Here is a 19207-nt window from a genome sequence, read left to right on the forward strand (position 1 = left end):
AAAATAAAGTAGCGTAACAAGAACGGCTGGAAGTCAAGTCACTTGGTGGGGTGTCCGTGTGGGGTAGGTGTGTAGGTATGTTGATATGTATAGTATAGGTAGGTATTATATAGAGTAATGTAGGTATGTTTTATTGCTTTAAAAATAAGGTAGTGTGTTGTATATATGTATTGTGTAAATGTAAATGTAAATGTATGTGTTTTATATGGTAAAATAAATAAATAAATAAATAAATAAATAAATAAATAAATAAATAAATAAATAAATGGAAATTGAACGGAATCCGTTCTGGAAGTCCGTTCGACTTCCAAAATGTTCGGAAACCAAAGCGTGGCTTCTGATTGGCTGCAGGAAGCTCCTGCAGCCAATCGGAAGCCCCGTTGGCTGTTCGGCTTCCAAAAATAGTTTGCAAACCAGAACACTCTCTTCCAGGTTTGCAGCGTTCAGGAGCCAAAACGTTCAAGAACTAAGCTGTTTGAAAACCAAGGTACAGCTGTATCATCTTCCTTATTGCCAGTATTCTGAATAATTCTTTTTATATGGTATGGGGAACTGGGGATGAATTTAAGAAACCAAGGGGGCAGTGGCCCCACAATGTTTGGGGGCTCTGGTATTATACGAAGATTTCCTTTTTTCACTTGGTCAATATCTAACTCCCCCCCCCCACTCTCTTCATTGGTCTTCTGGATGTCCGGGGGGCAGGCGGGCAGTATTGTGAGGATGTTCAAAATTGATAATAAAATGTTTTCACAGAGAATGCTAAGAGGGGCAGGAAGCTTTTGTAGGAACCAAGGAAGCTGGGTGGGGATTTGAGGGCTCTGTGCTTGAGGACTCCCCTCCCAGCTCTAACTACTGCACCACACTGCCTTCTGAGTCGTGTGCCCCACTGGAACGTGGGTTCTACCAATCCAGACGAGCATCTGGTCAGCTGCCTCTGTGCACCTCCTTCGAAAACTCAGGCAAGCTGTTCTCGCACCCAAGACAGCCCTCTGTTCAGTGGGGGTCCTCCGGAGGTTTTGCGGAAAGGTTTTCTCAAGGCCACCTGTGAAAGTATAGATGGGTAAGCAAGTGTTTGCTCACAGAGACAGAGAAACGGTTCTGAACCATGGGTTGGGAACCCATTTTTGCCGGAGGGTCCAAAATCCTTATCAGAGCCCAGCACCAGCACAGGCAAAAATTCAGAGGAGGAGAAGAGTTGCCTGCCTGGTCAATCACCTGACGTCAGCCGATCAGGAGTTTTGAAGTCCCTTGTCTGAAACTCTGGAGTGATGCTGCCAGTCACTGAACTCGACGAACTCAATGAACTAACAATCTGACAACTTCTTATGTTCCAAGTTCAGATGCTTAGGTTAGGGGTGTGATAGGAATTTTGAGGTCTTAGATATATGGTAATGTTCATAACCGCACGTACATAGATAAGCACAGGAAGACCGAAAAAAGCCATTTTGATTCCTAAACTGAGCAAATGTTTTCTCTGCAAGGTCAAAGTGGAAAAGCCTCCCCATTGTCTTTTCCTTGACAAATCCTGTCTTAAGGACACATTTAAGATATGAATAGGGTGTGAGCCTGTGACCTGGCCCAGGAACTAAGTATTTTATCACTATAAAGAATGGCCAGGCTCCCCAAGCAATCCAGTCAAGTAACCTGCCAGACAGGAGATAAACAAGGACAGGAGAAAAACAACATTTAAATTTCTGTTTAGACCGCCTTTTTTGTGATGTATCTGAGGGGTGGTCTTAGGTTACACCCCTTCTGTGATGTATGTATGATGTTTCTGGGGGTGGTCTTGATCTACAGGGTGGCAATTTCAAAAGTCTTTATAAGGCCTTGCATGCCATTTTTCTGGGTCCCTCCTCTCTCCTGCGGGTGAGGGGAGCACCCTGTTGCAACAGATCAAGCTTACTAGCTGCTTTGCTTCTCAATATTCTCTGGTTGGCCTCTGTTATTCACTCCTACCAATAGGGAACCTATGTAAGGACTCTATATGGGCTCTTGGATACCCCATAAGGGAAAAGGGCAATTTTTTGTTTACAACAGGGGCGGGGAGTGTCAGTTTGGAGAATCAACAAAGGATGGAAGTTCTGTTTATTCGGGACATTTATCCCCCAGCTCCCAATTCCAGGGTTGCTTACAAGCATATTCAAAAGAACTATACAAACATACAGCGATACAACTTACCAAACAACAACAACAACCCCCAAAGACCCACCATTAAAACACCATCATAAAAACTTTAAAAACCACCACCTTGCATATAAAGTTACGGGACAGAAAGCAGAAAGAAAAGATCAGAGGGAGAGAAGGAAGAGACAGCCCTGACCAGAGAAGAATGGCAAATCAAGTTGATGGACTAGGCCAAAATGGCAAAATTAACTGGGACGCTCAGGAATCAAAAAGACAAGAAATTTAAAAAAGAATGCGAAATGTTTATAATGTATATGCAAAATCATTGTAAACTGGTCAAAACGTTAGCAGGATTTTAAATACACTTGTAATGTAACAGAACGTATAGATAACTTAGGAAGGTGAAAAATTGGAGAAGTACTGATATGCAGCTGAAAATAGAATTAAAAGGACCCATGGGATGAGGGGAAGTCAGGAGATTCAGAGCAATCTCGATATTTGGATTTTGTACTGTTTTATGTTGTATGTTTATATCTTTGAAAATCAATAAAAAAGATTATTTTAGAAAAAGATCGGGGGAGAGAGAGGAATGTTCATTTCAGGATTCGCTAATTATTATTCACATATCAAAGGGGAAATAAGGCAAAAACGAGTTAGTATTTAGTAATTCAATAATGAGCTACAAGTTCTCTCGGTCGAGGAATGTCATGGGCTGGTTGGACGCAGAGGAACGGCGAGAGGAACCAGCTGGGGAACCCCCAAGGGAAGAAGGCCTGGGAATTGGTGGTGGGATGACAGTAAATGATCACAGGGAGAAGACGGGGAAGTGGAAGTGTCAGAAGCTGAAGAGGTAACAGGGCTTAGTGAGCGGGGGAGAGTCTGTGGCCGAGAGAAGCCCAGAATCAGAGGCAGAAGCGGAGGCTGGAGAAGAGGGAGAGATGAGTGTGGCTGGTGAGGAAGCCAGGGAGTCTCCCCCTCCTGCTGCGACAGGCTCCCCTGACTCCCGGAACCAGAAGAGGTATGAAATGGGAAGAGCAAAGGCGGGCTGCTTGCTGGCGCAGTCTCCGATTGCTTGGAAGAAACCTTCAGTCCTTGCAATGCCCTTCTTGGGTCAAGATCTACCAGGAAGAGCAGCTGTGGCTCACTAGGCCTGGACTGTTTCGTTTCTGTTTAACTTCACTGAAACCTAGTGAGCTATTGAGGACCCGGTCCCAACACCCGCCGTGACAGGAATCGACTTGTATGTTTCATGCTTGTGCCCAAAGTGTCACGACATTTGTGGGCATGGAGGCAATACTCTGTTTCCCAGGCTGTTCGGCCTTTCAAAAGGTCAACGGCCACACTTTGAACTGAGCCTAGAATGCCTCTGAATGCCAATTGCTACAGACCACAGGAGGGGAGAGTGCTCTTGCGTTTGAATCCTGATTGCTGGTTTCCCCAAGGCATCTAGTCGGCCACCGTGAGAATGGGATGCCAGATTAGAGGGGCCATTGGCTTCATCCAGCAATCTCTTCTTACGTTCCTAATTCCTGCCAATAGTATCCCCCATACTGTCAGTTCATTCACCCCATCAGCTGTTTGGAAACTGATTCAAGGGCCTTATTAGACCTGAAGGTCATTCTACCCTCTTGACTTTCTAAGGTGGATTCTCTGATGTGCAGTGAGGCTCGTCTTCCAAGGAAAGCTTTTTCCACACTCTGTGCATTTGTGCGCTTTCTACATTGTGTTGATTCATCAATGAGGAGCGATGCACTTCCTGTAATTATTTCCCCAAACAGCCGGCATTTATGTGGCTATCCCCCTTGTGTGACTCATCTGATGTACGGCAAGGGTTTTCTTCTGCGCAAAGCTCTCCCCTCTGGGCATGGAGGTTTCGTTTTATTTAAAAGAATTTGTACACCGCTTGTTCTTCCTTTGTGTGACTTACTTGATGGTCAGTTAGGCTGGCCTTCTTACAGAAGCTCCTCCCGCACTCAAAGCATTTGTACGGCTTCACCCCGGCGTGGATTCTCTCATGTCTCCTAAGGTTCGCAAGCATGCTGAAGCTTTTCCCGCACGCCGGGCATTTGTAGGGTTTCTCCCCTGTGTGAGATCTCTGGTGGGATCGAAGCGTCGCCTTGACGCTGAAGCTTTTCCCGCACTCCAAGCAAGTGTACGGTTTTACCCCCGTGTGAGATCTCAGGTGTGTGGAGAGGTGCGTCGTCTGCGTGAAGCTCTTCCCGCACTCGGGGCACGTGTATGGCTTTTCCCCTGTGTGGGATCTTCGATGGGCTGTGAAGTGCCCCTTCTGCGCGAAGCTTTTCCCGCACTCCAGGCACTGGAAGGGCTTCTCCCCCGTGTGAGATCTCTGGTGTGTAATGAAGTGCCCCTTCTGCGTGAAGCCCTTTCCGCACTCCAGGCAGTTGTACAGCTTTTCCCCTGTGTGATTTCTCTGGTGGATAGTGAGGCTCCTCTTGCGCGTGAAGCTTTTCCCGCACTCCAGGCAGGTGTACGGTTTCTTCCCCGCGTGATTTCCTTGGTGGTGGTTGGTTAAAGTCCTTTTCCCGCTGGAGATTTTCGGGCACTGATGCTGAGAGGCCACAACCCCAGAATTCTCAGCCATGGATTCTTTGCGGTGCAAGGTGATTTTGCCTGGATGCAGCAGGGCACGCTCCTTTTCGGTGAAATGTACAGGCACTTCCTCAAAGGAAACCTGGAAGGAAGGAAGGAAGGAAGGAAAGCAAAGAGAGAAAGAGAGAGAGAGAGAATGTAACAGTTCTTATTTCTCTTAACAGTTAATGCAACAGAAACTCTCTAAACCTGTGGTTCCCAATGTGGGGCACAGCTCCCACAGGGGGGCAATTTGATTTTTAAGGGGGGCAATTTGAGAATGAGTTATTAACAGTTAATGGCCTTTTAGCCTTCCTCCACATGAATAGGAGTTCACCTTTTGAATACAGTGGTACCTCGGGTTACAGACGCTTCAGGTTACAGACTCCACTAACCCAGAAATAGTACCTTGGGTTAAGAACTTTGCTTCAGGATGAGAACAGAAATGGCGCCGTGGTGGCAGCGGGAGGCCCCATTAGCTAAAGTGGTGTTTCAGGTTAAGAACAGTTTCAGGTTAAGAACGAACCTCCAGAACGAATTAAGTTCTTAACCCGAGGTACCACTGTAATAAGAATTATATGTCACAGGGGGGGATTTTAGAGATGCTTAGGTGGGGCATGGCCAAAAAAAAGGTTGGGAACCACTGCTCTAGACCACGGTTAGCCTGTATTGAATCATAGCTTGGTTTCTAAACTATGTGTCAGGGAACTGCCATCGGAACTAGAGGAGGAGGCGAGGCTCCACAGCGATGCTGGAGAGGGGCCAAGCAGGGAGAGAGGCAGGTCTCCGGCTGGGGAAGAAAATCAGCGCAACACCAGGGATAGAGGGGGGCCGATGGGGGAAGCAGAGAGGAGGCTCCAGGACTCTTCGCAGGAGACCAGCGAGGAGAGCACAGGTCCTCCGCTGCCCACACCCACCCTGCGCAGAAGACTTCTGCGCAGGGAAAGTAGGCGTAGACTTGGCGTCAAAGAACTTCTTTGCTGGAAGAGGTTCAAGAAACGCCCACTGACGGATTCTGCCAGCGACTGAACAGCCACGGAGTGGATGGCTGTCCAGACAGAAATGGTTTAACCAGGCAACCTAGCCCAGAGCGGCGGTAACTTACGCACAAGCAACCCCTAAAGCCATTACACTATGGTTAGAACGAACCATGGTTTAGTGCGAGGTTTTTCCAATTTCTTTTTTCAAATGATTAGTAATAACATTTATTTTATTAACAACAACAACAAAAGGGCAAACGTAAGAACAGGGGGGAAATAATCAAAAGTTTTAAACGATAAGGTGTCGCAGCCTGGAAGAACAAAAGTACAAAGATACAGGGCAGCTCTAAACAGACAAGAAAGTTTTCTCTTGTGAACCGCCCAGAGAACTTTGGATGCAGGGCAGGATAGAAATTTAATAAATAAAACAATAAGCAAAGCATTAACTCTTTGTATGTGTCCCTTGACAGTTCTGCCGCTGCTAAGAGTGGTCCAACAGCTGATTCCTCCAGGGAATAATGGGGGAATTGGGTCTTTAGGGAGTGGCATTGCAGTGGGCAATTCTGACTGATGGAAAGGGAAAGACGCAGATTCTTTCAGGAAGAGGGAGACGGGCAGCAGGCAGAGGAAGCCAGAGAATCCCAGGGCTGTCACTCCAGAGATCCCGCCTCTTACCTGATCTGGTTGCCCAGAAACCATTTCCATCGGACCGGAAGGAAGAGATGAGGTAGAACATATAACTGGCATACTTGGCACATCTCCTATGAGGGGTACAAAGATAGAAGGATGGTCAAGGAATTACTATCAAATATCTGTTGTAAATGTAATAAAAGCATTCTGGGAAATGATATATAATGAGATGAAATAAATATTCAAATTAAATTTTTTTTTAACCCAGAAGTTTTTTTAATTAGGAATTATAGGTGCTGATATTCTAAGGGAGCAGAAAAGACTTTTTTATGCATGTGACGACAGCCGCACAGATGCTATTAGCCCAGAGATGGAAAGAAGATAAAGTCCCTAGCAGAGAAGAATGGCAAATTAAACTGCTGGACTGTGCCAAAATGGCAAAACTGACTGGAAAGCTCAAGAAGACCAAACTTTAAAAAAGAATGGGGAACATTGATTAAGTTATCTTGGAGACCACTGTAAGCAGATGAAAATATTAGCAGGATTTTAATAACACTTGTAATGTAGCAAGTACTAGGGAGACAGTAGAGTTATATAAAATATAGATTATTGGTGAAGATGCAGTAGAAAAGGACCAATGAAGGGGAGGAGGAAAGTCTGGAGATTTGGAGGAACCTGTAAATGTGGATGTGTATGGTTGTATTGTTATTATTTGCTTAACTTGTAAAATCAAATAAAAACTATTTAAACAACAACAACAAATTACTAACACGTGCCTAGTGAAATGTGTTGGTCTGCTCTGGCCCAAAATCCTGTTCTCAAGGTGGCTAACCAGATACCTACAGGAAGCGCCCCCGCAAGCAGAAACTAAGCACAACAGCACCCTCTCTGCTTGCAGTCCCCAGCAATTGTTATTCAGTGGAATGTACTGCCTCAGATTGTGGAACGAGAGCATGGAGCCGTCGTGGTGAGAGGGAGACCAAGCTGATATTTTATCCTGTTAGCCCTTACTCCGCAAAGCGGCGTCTTCGTCCTCCTCCTGCTTAATCAACTTGGACAGAAGCCTCTGCCGAGAGTCCACCGGGGCCGCGTTCTGTACCTTGGAGAAGTCAGTGGCTTCTTCTGCAAACAGGTCCTGAAATACAAAGACCGGGTAGGCTTACAATACGGATGCGTGAGTGTGGATTAGAAAAGGCTTCTGAGGGCCATTCTGTTTAAAAGCGGTGGTTGGTTTTTCCAGTGTCACGGCGATTGTCCACAGACAGCTTTCTGGGTCATGCAGCCAGCATGACTAACAACAACAACAACTTATTATTCATACCCTGTCCACCTGTCTGGATTTCCCCAGCCACTCTGGGCGGCCTTCAACAGAATATTAAAAAAAATAACCTATTAAACATTAAAAGCTTCCCTAAACAGGGCTGCCTTCAGATGTCTTCTAAAAGTCTGGTAGTTGCTTTTCTTTTTGACATCTGGTGGGAGGGCGTTCCACAGGTCAGGAGCCACTACTGAGAAGGCCCTCTGCCTGCTTCCCTGTAACTTAGCTTCTCACAGTGGGGAAACCGCCAGAAGGCCCTCGGCACTAGACCTCAGTGTCTGGGCTGAACGATGGGGGTGGAGACGCTCCTTCAGGTATACAGGACCGAGGCCGTTTAGGGCTTTAAAGGTCAGCACCAACACTTTGAATTGTGCTCGGAAACGTACTGGGAGCCAGTGTAGGTCTTTCAAGACCGGTGTTATGTGGTCTTGGCAGCCACTCCCAGTCACCAGTCTAGCAGCCGCATTCTGGATTAGTTGTGGTTTCCGGGTCACCTTCAAAGGTTGCCCCACTAAAACACTTCTGGCACAATGAAACACCATGACAGAAGACAGAGTGCACAGAAACACCACTATCCTTCTTGACGCAGTAGCACCTATTTATCTACTTGTACTGGCATGCTTTTGAACTACTAGGTTGGCAGGAGCTGGGATAGAACAACGGGAACTCACCCCGTCGCAGGGATTTGAACTGCCGAGCTTCTGATTGGCAAGCCCAAGAGGCTCAGTGGTTTAGACCACTTACCTTTGACTGGATTTAACTGTCCAGGGGTCCTTTACCTTTTACCTTTTTACAAGGTGACCACACCATACTCATGGTCTCTCACACACAAACCTCTCACAATTCACACATTCATCCCTCCCACCCCAAATCCATCTCCCCTGCTCTATTCTTTCTGTTCTCTCTCTCTCTCTCTCTCTCTCTCTCTCTCTCTCTCTCTCACACACACACACACACACACACACACACACACGTGAGTCCACGAATATTTTTCTGGGGCAGATTTTTTCCAGTGTGGGGCAGTCAAAGAAAACACCGTTACGGCTGAAGTGGGCTAATTTCTCACCAAAAAATGGAAGAATTGTGTTTATGTTTTTGCCTCAGTTTCTTAAAACACTAGGAATTTTACTTTTTTTAAAAAAAGAAAAATGACACCTGAGAATCTGGAGATTATGGTTTATCCCAGAGGAACAAGAGCTGCAGAATTAGACCAAGGCCGGGTTCCAGATTCCAAGGCTGGTGGTCTGGAGCCTGTCAAACCTGAATTGGGACCCTGAGGTATGAACACTACTCACCTGCTGCCGTTCCTGCTTCACATCCTCTTGGTGGCTGAGGAGGAAACCTTCGGCCAGGGCCACCGCCTGGGAACTGGTCTCCGCTCTGCATCTCCTCACCCAGTTCTCCATCTCCGGGGGGAGGACAGCCAGGAACTGCTCCAGGACCACCAAGTCCAGCATCTGAGCCTTGGTGTGTCGCTCTGGCTTCAGCCACTGGCGGCAAAGATGGTGGAGTTGGCTGCAGGCTTCCCGGGGTCCCTCGGCCTCCTGGTAGCAGAACCCCCTGAAGTGCTGGCACGGCACATCTGAGCACAGGGTCTCCTCCTTGATTATGACCTTCCGCACATTTCCGTCCCAGAATTCCCCGCTGCGCCCACATCCGACGGTATCGGTGCTCCTTCCTGCTTCAGGACTTGTTTCTCCCTGCTCCCGCAACTTCAGCTCCTGCTCCAACATGGCTGAAGGGTTGCTTCTGCTAAAGTCTGTCTCACAGCAAAGATTAGCCACGCATGTGGTGGTGGGGGGGAGGAAGCCAAGCCCTGCAAAGTGAAAGAGATGGTCTGTGAGGGGAAAACTCTTGCTATATTATATACAAAGCTAGTTCCCAGAGGGGCTTAAAATTCATGGGTGTAGGGCTGTAAGGGACCCTGAGGGTCATCTAGCCCAACCCCCTGCAAATGCAGGAATCAACCCCCCTTCCCAGTGAATTCTGGGAATTGCAGCTCTGTGAGGAAATAGGGGATCTCCCAACAGCTCCCAGAGCCCTTAACGGACGTCAGCTCCCAGAATCCTCTGGGGGAAGCTGTGGCCGTTTAAAATGGTATCAAATGGGGACGCAACTAGAATTATCTGCCTGTAATTGGTTGTGGATCCACTTACTGTCTGGCAGGCCTGCTTTCTGCCTTACCAGTCTTCAATGGCTATTATTGGATAGATCTCGTTTGTTTTCCCCAGCCCCTCCTCACAGGCACTCCCCTGCCTTTTCCCCCCCACATCCCTGGCTGTGCTCTTAGCCAAGGGTGCCTTCGCTCTCCTTGTGGGAATGTCTTCCTACCCCCACCTCAGTGCTAGAAACCCCCTGGGCACGTTTCGGCCACGTGGAGATCTCTGGATGCCATGGTTGGCAACTGACATCTCCATCTGGCTGGCTCCTCCATCTTTCTTATGCAGGTCAGCAGAAGATCTCATTTACTGCATTTATATCCCGACTTTTTCTCCAATGGGCATATGGCTTGCCCCCCTCCTCAGTTAATCCCTGCAATGACCCTATGAGACTGCCAAAGGTCACCCAGTGATGGAGTGGGGGGTTTGAACCCTTATCCTGGTCTGACACGCTAACCCAGAGCATTCCAAACTTTTCACGTCAGACACACTTTTTAAGACATGTATCATTTCCCGACACGTTGATTCAGTTTTACTAGCAAACCAGAGGTTAAACGAAACCCTTTCCAGCCCCAGGAGGAATGTGAGAAGCGTTCAAAAGACACACCTACACACTGCAGCCAAGTGGCACAATTTGGAAAGCTCTGCTCTCACCACTACACCGCACTGCCTTCCAACAGTACTTCTGCTATGGGGCAGCTGGATAAATCAAGCAGGGAACTAAATATGGGGAGAACGCATTTCCTTCCTCCCAACTCTGCAATTCTATGAATCTATGCCCTCCCCGTCCCGCCTGAAACCCTGGAGTGCTGCTGCCAGCCAGTGTCGACAATATTAGGTGGCCCCATTGTTCTGTCTCAGCGCAAGGCAGCTTTTAAGCCCTTTCTCCCCAAGTCAACCTTCTGAGGGGTCTTCCCACCCGCCCCTCCGCACTTTCTAGTCTCCACTGCGCCTCTGCATGGGGAAAAATGGGGAGGGGGCTCACCAGACCCCCTCCTGAAGCTGGAAACACCAAGGGAAACTCTTTCCACTGCGCTGGGAAAACTTTATCCCGGCTCGAAGCAAGGAGCAGCAGCAAACAACTCCTTTGCATCTTCCGTGCGCACCAGTCTCCAAGGAGCGAGCAGCCAAAGGGGGGGGGGCGGGGGCTTCACTCTCGGAGGACCAAGAGCCTCCTCCCGCCAACTTCCTTCCTCTCTAGGAAGCTGCCTCCAAGCATCGGAGCATTTAACCCTTTGTTGTCCAAGCAGCAACAGAATTGTCGTTTAGTCGTGTCCGACTCGTCGTGACCCCCTGGACCAGAGCACGCCAGGCACTCCTGTCTTCCACTGCCTCCCGCAGTTTGGTCAAACTCATGCTGGTAGCTTCAAGAACACTGTCCCACCATCTCGTCCTCTGCCGTCCCCTTCTCCTTGCGCCCTCCATCTTTCCCAACATCAGGGTCTTTTCCAGGGAGTCTTCTCTTCTCATGAGGTGGCCAAAGTATTGGAGCCTCAGCTTCAGGATCTGTCCTTCCAGTGAGCACTCAGGGCTCATTTCCTTCAGAATGGATCGGTTTGATCTTCTTGCAGTCCATGGGACTCTCAAGAGTCTCCTCCAGCACCAGAATTCAAAAGCATCAATTCTTCGGCGATCAGCCTTCTTTATGGTCCAGCTCTCACTTCCATACATCACTACTGGGAAAACCATGGCTTTAACTATACGGACCTTTGTTGGCAAGGGGATGTCTCTGCTTTTTAAGATGCTGTCTAGGTTTGTCATTGCTTTTCTCCCAAGAAGCAGGAGTCTTTTAATTTTCGTGGCTGCTCTCACCATCTGCAGTGATCATGGAGCCCAAGAAAGTAAAATCTCTCACTGCCTCCATTTCTTCCCCTTCTATTTGCCAGGAGGTGATGGGCCCAGTGGCCATGATCTTAGTTTTTTTGATGTTGAGCTTCAGACCATATTTTGCACTCTCCTCTTTCACCCTCATTAAAAGGTTCTTTAATTCCTCCTCACTTTCTGCCATCAAGGTTGTGTCATCTGCATATCTGAGGTTGTTGATATTTCTTCCAGCAATCTTAATTCCGGTTTGGGATTCATCCAATCCAGCCTTTCGCATGATGAATTCAGCATATGAGTTAAATACCATACTGTATATATAACCAAACTGTATATATAAATAACCCCTCCTTCCTTGCCCTCTCTCAAGTCTTGAAAATCCACCCCTGTCAGATGGGTGTCATGTTGTTATGGTTATTATTGCAATGCATGGATTATTATCATTTATTTATGCACCACTCTGGGTGGCTCCCAACAAAAAAACACACACAGTAAAAACCACAATACAACATCACACACTAAAGACTTCATAGCCAAAGAAGTGGGATGTTTTTTAAAAAAAATATAAATCCTAAAAGTTATATACTGTTTGCTTGCTTGATTACAACAACAACAACAACAACAACAACAATAATAATAATTAAAATTATCAGTAAAACACAAGTGTTTAGTTTTTTAAAAATCTAAAAAAGGATTTACACACATGCCAACATTCTACATATCTGAGTAGATTCGGCTAAGTGAAATTGTTTATAGCAGGCCCCATAAAGAAAGTGCAGTGACAGGTCCTGTCTGATATCAATAAGCAGGGAGTTCCATAGTTTGGATCCGATTAATTTAAAAAAAAAACATAAATCTGTTTCTAACTCCCTACCTCTCTAGACCAAGCTGTTGTTCCATGGCTCAGGGGGTCATAGGTACAGTCGTACCTTGTTTGTTGGACACCTTGGTACTCATATGTTTTGGCTCCTGAACGACTGAAACCCGGAAGTGAGTGTTCCGGTTTTTGAACTTTTTTGGGAAGCCGAACGTCCGATGTGGCTTCCGCTATTGTTTCCGGCATGCCTGTGCAATCGGAAGCCAATCAGAAGCCGCGCCTTAGTTTCCGAACGTTTCGGAAGTTGAAAGGATTCTGTTCGAAAACCAAGGTACTATGAAGCTAAGGTGACAGATTGGATTGTTGTAAGCCAGAAAATGGTTTATCTCCTGAGTTTACGCCAATAAAACTCAGAAACGTGAGGAGTTAGGAGTCCAATGTTGCTTATTGCAAAGCAATAGGTTGCAGTCGGATCATTCCGCAAAACTGCAACCCCATCCAGTGGTATTGATAAAATTTCAAACAAAGCATTTCAATTTTCACCAATCCTATACATCATCACCTCATTTCATGTTCAATACACATGCGCAATAAGCACTGGCAGTTTCTGATGATTAAGTTCTGATTCCCACCGTGTTTTGTTACATTGTGTTAGTGTGCATGTTGAGAACCTGTGTAGCCATTTGCACCATGTAGCAACTTACGTTCTAGCTTTGAGCTGTATCTTTGTGATTCACATATTAGGGGCATTTCTGCCCCAATGGGGTGTGGCAAGTTGCAAAATCATAAGTTTCATAAAGTAACAGGCCACCATAACTTCTCTATTAGAAGCACACTCAAGGATTTACAGGGGTACACATTATCACATTTACTGTGGCCCTTTGAGTCACTGCCACATTCCCCCCTTTCAAGCTTAAAGGTGCGAGATTACTCACACTATTCAGCTTGACCTTCTGGTAACTCATCTTGAAAACGAGCAAAGTCCCAACCAAAGAAGAGTGGCAACTTAAGCTGAAAGAATACAGGTGAAACTCAGAAAATTAGAACATTGTGGAAAAGTTCATTTATTTCAGTAATTCAACTTAAAAGGTGAAACTAATATATGAGATAGACTCATGACATGAATTTATTGTTATTCACATTTTATACTGTATTTTATGCTGTTTTTGGTTGCATCAATTAAGTGTTTTAAATTTGTTGTTAGCCGCCCTGAGCCCAGTTTTCTGAACCGGGAAGGGCGGGGTATAAATAAAAGTTTATTATGTATTATTAGGAGTTGACTCCTAAGCCACCCTGTGTGGGTTCTCTGGTGTGCAGTGAGGCTTGCCTTTGGATGACAACATTTCCCCCATAAGTTCCATGTGTTCCCGTTATTCTCTCGTATGATGTCGCTGGTGGTCGGTGAGGTTTTTCCTGTAATTGTAGCTTTTCTCACATTGCACGCATTTGTACGGCTTTTCTCCTGCATGACCCATTTGATGCACAGCGAGACTTTTCTTCTGCGTGAAGCTTTTCCCACACTCTGGGCACGGATATGGTTTCTGCCCCACGTGACGTCCCTGGTGGTCAGCAAGACTCGCCCCGTCGCTGAAGCTCTTCCCGCACTCAAAACATTTGTACGGCTCCTCCCCACAGTGCATCCTTTCATGCCTTCGAAGGTTCGAGAGGACGCTGAAGCTTTTCCCGCACTCTGGGCACTTATAGGGCTTCTCTCCCGTGTGGGATCTCTGATGGGAACGGAGAGTTGCCTTTGCACTGAAGCTTTTCCCGCACTCCGGGCAGCTATATGGCTTTATCCCCGTGTGGGATCTCTGATGTGTGGTGAGGTGTGCTGTCTGCGTGAAGCTTTTCCTGCACTGCAGGCATTTATAGGGCTTCTTCCCGGTGTGAGATCTCTGATGTGCAGTGAAGTGCCCCTTCTGCGTGAAGCCTTTCCCGCACAGCAGGCATTTATAGGGCTTCTCCCCCGTGTGAGATCTCTGATGGATAGTGAGGCTTTTCTTCCACGTGAAGATTTTTCCACACTCCGGGCATGCGTAGGGTTTCCCCCCCACGTGATTTCTCTGATGGACAGTGAAGCTCCTCTTCCAGTTAAATCTTTTCCCGCACTCCAAGCATGTATAGGGTTTCTCCCCTGTGTGGTTTCCTTGATGGTCTATTAAGGTTCTCTTGTCACAAAAGCTCTTCCCACACTCCAAGCATTTGTAGGGTTTCTCCCCTGTGTGCATTCGATGATGGGAAGTGAGCTTTCTTTGGTGGTTGAAGGTTTTTCCGCACTCCAGGCATTTATATGGTTTCTCCCCGGTGTGGGCTGTTAGATGAGAACAAGGTGTTATTTTCACACGAAAGCTTTTTCCACACCCAAAGCATTTAGACAGTTTCCCCCACCGCATTGGTTAATTCGACAGTATAGTGGTACCTCGGGTTACATACGCTTCAGGTTACAGACTCCGCTAACCCAGAGATATTACCTTGGGTTAAGAACTTTGCTTCAGGATGAGAACAGAAATCGTGCGGCGGCAGCGGGAGGCCCCATTAACTAAAGTGCTACCTCAGGTTAAGAACAGTTTTAGGTTAAGAACAGACCTCCGGAATGAATTAAGTACTTAACCCGAGGTACCACTGTACATTTTTTCCTATACAGAGGGAAAGCTCTCAAAGAATCTTTGGATTTCTTTCTGTAACGCATTACTACACCCTTGGAAGAGCAGGAGACTCTTAATTTCAGAGTCATGGGTTCGAGCCCCATGTTGGGCAAAAGATTCCTGCATTACAAGGGGGTTGGACTAGATGACCCTTAGGGTCCCTTCCAACTTTACAAATCTATGATCCTTACAGGGAATTTGGCATACTGACTTCCACAAAGGGAATTCCTGCCCATGATCAGATTGGTGGTGGTGGTGGTTGTTGTTGTTATTATTATTATTATATTTTGACAAAATAATCATCATAAATAGATAAGAATTAAAATGTGCACCCCATCACCGAGACCATTCCATTGTAACCATCCAACCTCCCAAAATTTCAACTCCTCTTGCGATGGTTTCACCCCTTTCCGTTTTAACAGTACAAATTCTACAAGCACCCTCAATATCTCCTCCAAATCATTTCTCCTGCATATTCCCCGTCTTACCTTAATGGCACATGTTAATTTATCATTAATAGCTATGTCCCACACCTCTTTATACCATTCTTCCATTTTATATTCCGCTTGCCCCTTCCACTTCCTAGCTACAATAATTCGTGCAGCTGTCAATAAATTTGTGAGCAAGTCCTTCATGGCCTGTGAACCTTCCACCCCATCGTAAATTGATAATGATGCTACCTCTGGACTTTTGGTCAGCTTTAACCCAGTGGTTTCTGTGATCTCTTTATACACCCTTGGGACCAAAAATTGTACAAATTTACATCCCCACCACATGGTTTCAGGACTTTTTCTGTGGGGTTTCAGACATGTGGTTTATATATGCAGTTATGAACATTTATCTTTTATATACATATATAAGCTATCCATTTTAAGGAAATCAAACCTATCCCTTCTTAAGGAAATCAGCCCTGAGTGCTCACTGGAAGGACAGATCCTGAAGCTGAGGCTCCAAGACTTTGGCCACCTCCTGAGAAGAGAAGACTCCCTGGAAAAGACCCTGATGTTGGGAAAGATGGAGGGCACAAGGAGAAGGGGACGACAGAGGACGAGATGGTGGGACAGTGTTCTCGAAGCTACTGTGGTAAATAAAAATATGCCCTTTTCCCTTATGGGGTATCCAAGAGCCCATATAGAGTCCTTACATAGGTTCCCTATTGGTAGGAGAAAATAACAGAGGTCAACCAGAGAATATTTGAGAAGCAAAGCAGCTAGTAAGCTTGATCTTTATTGATCTGTTGCAACAGGGTACTCCCCTCACACGCAGGAGAGGAAGAGGACCCCCCAAAAATGCTGTGCAAGGGCTTATAAAGACTTTTGAAATTCCCCTCCTCTAGATCAAGACCACCCCCAGAAACATTATGCATTCATCACAGAAGGGGTGTAACCTAAGACCACCCCTCAGATAAGGCGGTCTAAAACAGAACATTTGCATATTGTTTTCTCCTGTCGCTTTGTTTATTTCCTGTCTGGCAGGTTACTTGATTAGATTTCTTGGGGAGCCTGGGCAGTCTTTTGTAATAGTCTTTTGTAATGATAAGGCTCACACCCTTATTCAAACACAGATTAAGACAGGATTTGTGAAGGAAGAGACAATGGGGAGGCTTTTCCATTTTGACCATGCAGAGAAACATTTACTCAGTTTAGGAATCAAAATGGTTCCAGGTTGGCTTTCCTGTGCTGATCTATGTACGTGTGGTTATGAACGTTGCCATATATCTAAGACCATAAAATTCCTATCACATTATCCCCCCTTTGGGGCTAGAATTTTTCTTAAAAATTTTTGCCCCACAAATAATAACATCGTATGTTGTAAATGGATGCCTTTGTATAAATATATCATCTAAAAATAACATATGTTGCATTTTGTTACTAAATTACTTGTGGCATTCTAGCTCTTGGGAGAAACATTTTCTCAATAGTGGCTATGCTTTACATTTAGCAGGAAGGTCCACTACTGACTGAAAAATGCAGTTGGTGTTTTGTCCTTCGCCATTTTTGTGTGTTTCTCAGGTGTCAAGCTAGCTCTTCTGTGGTCTCACACCGGCATAGTGCTACAGCAACACATCCTGTTGAATCCCCTCGGGGCTTTCATTTAACCATGTCGCCTGGCATTCACCATAGCTGGCACAGGTTTGGACATCTCATGAGAGAGATGTCTTTGCCTTGGCCTTTCTGTGGGATTTTATTATAGGCTGTGGTCTTGCACTCATGGGAAGTTGCTCACTTGCACTTAAAGGACCAAAAAGCTAATTGCAGCCTGGATACACTTGCCCAATTCAAACTGAGTCCAATTATAATTTATATATGCTCATGGTTCTCAACTTATCAAAACAAACTGTTAAAAGAAAACCATTCTTAAAAAGGGCACTTGTCCAAATAAGTCAATTTAACTCTATAAGGGATCATTCCTGCTAAACCAAAGCATATCCACCTTCATGTATCTTAGAAGCTTCTCCTTGGTAAAGCGAGTTTTAGCACATTTTAAAAATGGGTAGGGAAGGTTGGCATAGTGCCAGGTGGGACAATCTAAACATTGGACTACACAATAGCCTGGTCTATTAGAACGCATAAAATGTATGAGAATCCTCCACTGGGGTGTAAGGAATAAGACATTAAACTTAAAAACAATTACACACAAAAATAGCCCTCCCCCCTTTGTGGAAATAACACACTGTCAGACACATTTCAACATTCCTACATAATAACACATAATACAAAAGAACCTAATTAAATATCAGTTGCATATCTTGAGACAATTGTGATCTTCTCAATCCTGGAGCACAGTCTTAAGGTTCAAAAGTGATAAAATGTCCTTGCAATTCAACTCCTCCCCCCTTTGTCAGCCCCACTCCTCTGTCAGTCTATATCCTTTGAAAGAGATAGCTGTGGGCACTTTGAAAACTTTGGTGTCTGTTGTTGCTGCAGGTGGTGGCGAAGCTTTTTCATCATAGGTCTGTAGTAACACATCTGTAGAAGTGACATCCTGTAAGGGGGCAGGGTTTTTTAGGGACTTAAAAGACATAGTTAGAAAAGGAAGGGGCAAAAGCCCCCCCCCCAATCTCCTTGAGTTATCTTAGCAAGTTAAGCATTTTACTCATTTTAATATTATTATCACATTTCCATATAATTACTGTTATTATCTGCTAAGTTTGTTTGCTTTCCTTCACTTAGTTTTTGTTGTTTTTTTCATATTATTAAATAAAAAATTACTCCACATGTATAGAAAGAGAACTGTAAAAAATACAACAAAGGTTAAAAAATAAAAAAGAAAGCAAAAAATTAGATTACCAGTCAGATGAAAACAGACTTGACACAAAGACATCAGATTTAGAAAAGAATTATTATTAAATAATACAAAGATATTATCAAAACCACACAGATTACTACTGGACTGAAAAAATGGGAAAACAATGGAAAAGGGCTTAAAATGACTTTCAATATGTGATGGACATGTCCCCAAAGTAAAACACACACACACACACACTGACCTATGAGGAACCAAAAATAATAATACTCAGGTAAAAAGGTAAACAAATACCATTCCACAAACAATGTTTGGTTGTGCTTCGATTAATTTCATAGACATCATGGAAAAACTGATTTAATAAATGAAAACAGATTATTTGTAACTTAAAGTGTCAAAGCCACAAAGAGATGGAAGTCACTAATACAGCAAGGTTTCAGACTGACCAAACTGCGGGAGGCAGTGGAAGACAGGAGTGCCTGGCATGCTCTGGTCCATGTGGTCACGAAGAGTCGGACACGACTAAACGACTAAACAACAACATACATATATATAAGACCTTAAATTTTTTATTTCACAGCCTTACCCAGAGAGGCCACGATCCCGCAATTCTCAGCCATGACTTCGCTGTGCAGGGCTCTTTGACCCAGATCCAGTAGGGCCCACTCGTCCTCAGTGAAATGCACGGCCACCTCCTCGAAGGACACCTGGAACGCAAAAATAAAACAAAACCTCTTGCGGTTAATGCACGTAATCCTGCCCCCTGGCTAAGCAGCCTCAGGGTCATCTCAAGATCTAACGAAGCATGAGGCATACACACTGTTCCTTTTTAAAAGGGAAATTCCCTTATTCCGAATAGGATTCCTCGCAAGAAAAGG

The 19207-nt window shown here is 45.3% G+C and overlaps 1 protein-coding gene across 1 annotated transcript in view; it reads right to left on the reverse strand.

Annotated features, from left to right (window-relative positions):
• Window positions 1-2068: 2068 nt before the first annotated feature.
• LOC310756744 (uncharacterized protein) overlaps window positions 2069-19207 on the reverse strand; it is a 28719-nt gene continuing 11580 nt past the window's right edge. The window contains exons 3-7 of the mRNA XM_083601391.1: window positions 18916-19036; window positions 8937-9457; window positions 7335-7458; window positions 6369-6454; window positions 2069-4816 (exon numbers count right to left, since the gene is read on the reverse strand). Coding sequence (XP_083457517.1) covers window positions 4007-4816; window positions 6369-6454; window positions 7335-7458; window positions 8937-9457; window positions 18916-19036 — 1662 coding nt within the window. The 3' untranslated portion in view covers window positions 2069-4006. The remainder of the gene's footprint in view (window positions 4817-6368; window positions 6455-7334; window positions 7459-8936; window positions 9458-18915; window positions 19037-19207) is intronic.

This window comes from Podarcis filfolensis, assembly GCF_964270895.1.
Source record: "Podarcis filfolensis genome assembly, chromosome: 2".
NCBI classification, from domain to species: domain Eukaryota; kingdom Metazoa; phylum Chordata; class Lepidosauria; order Squamata; family Lacertidae; genus Podarcis; species Podarcis filfolensis.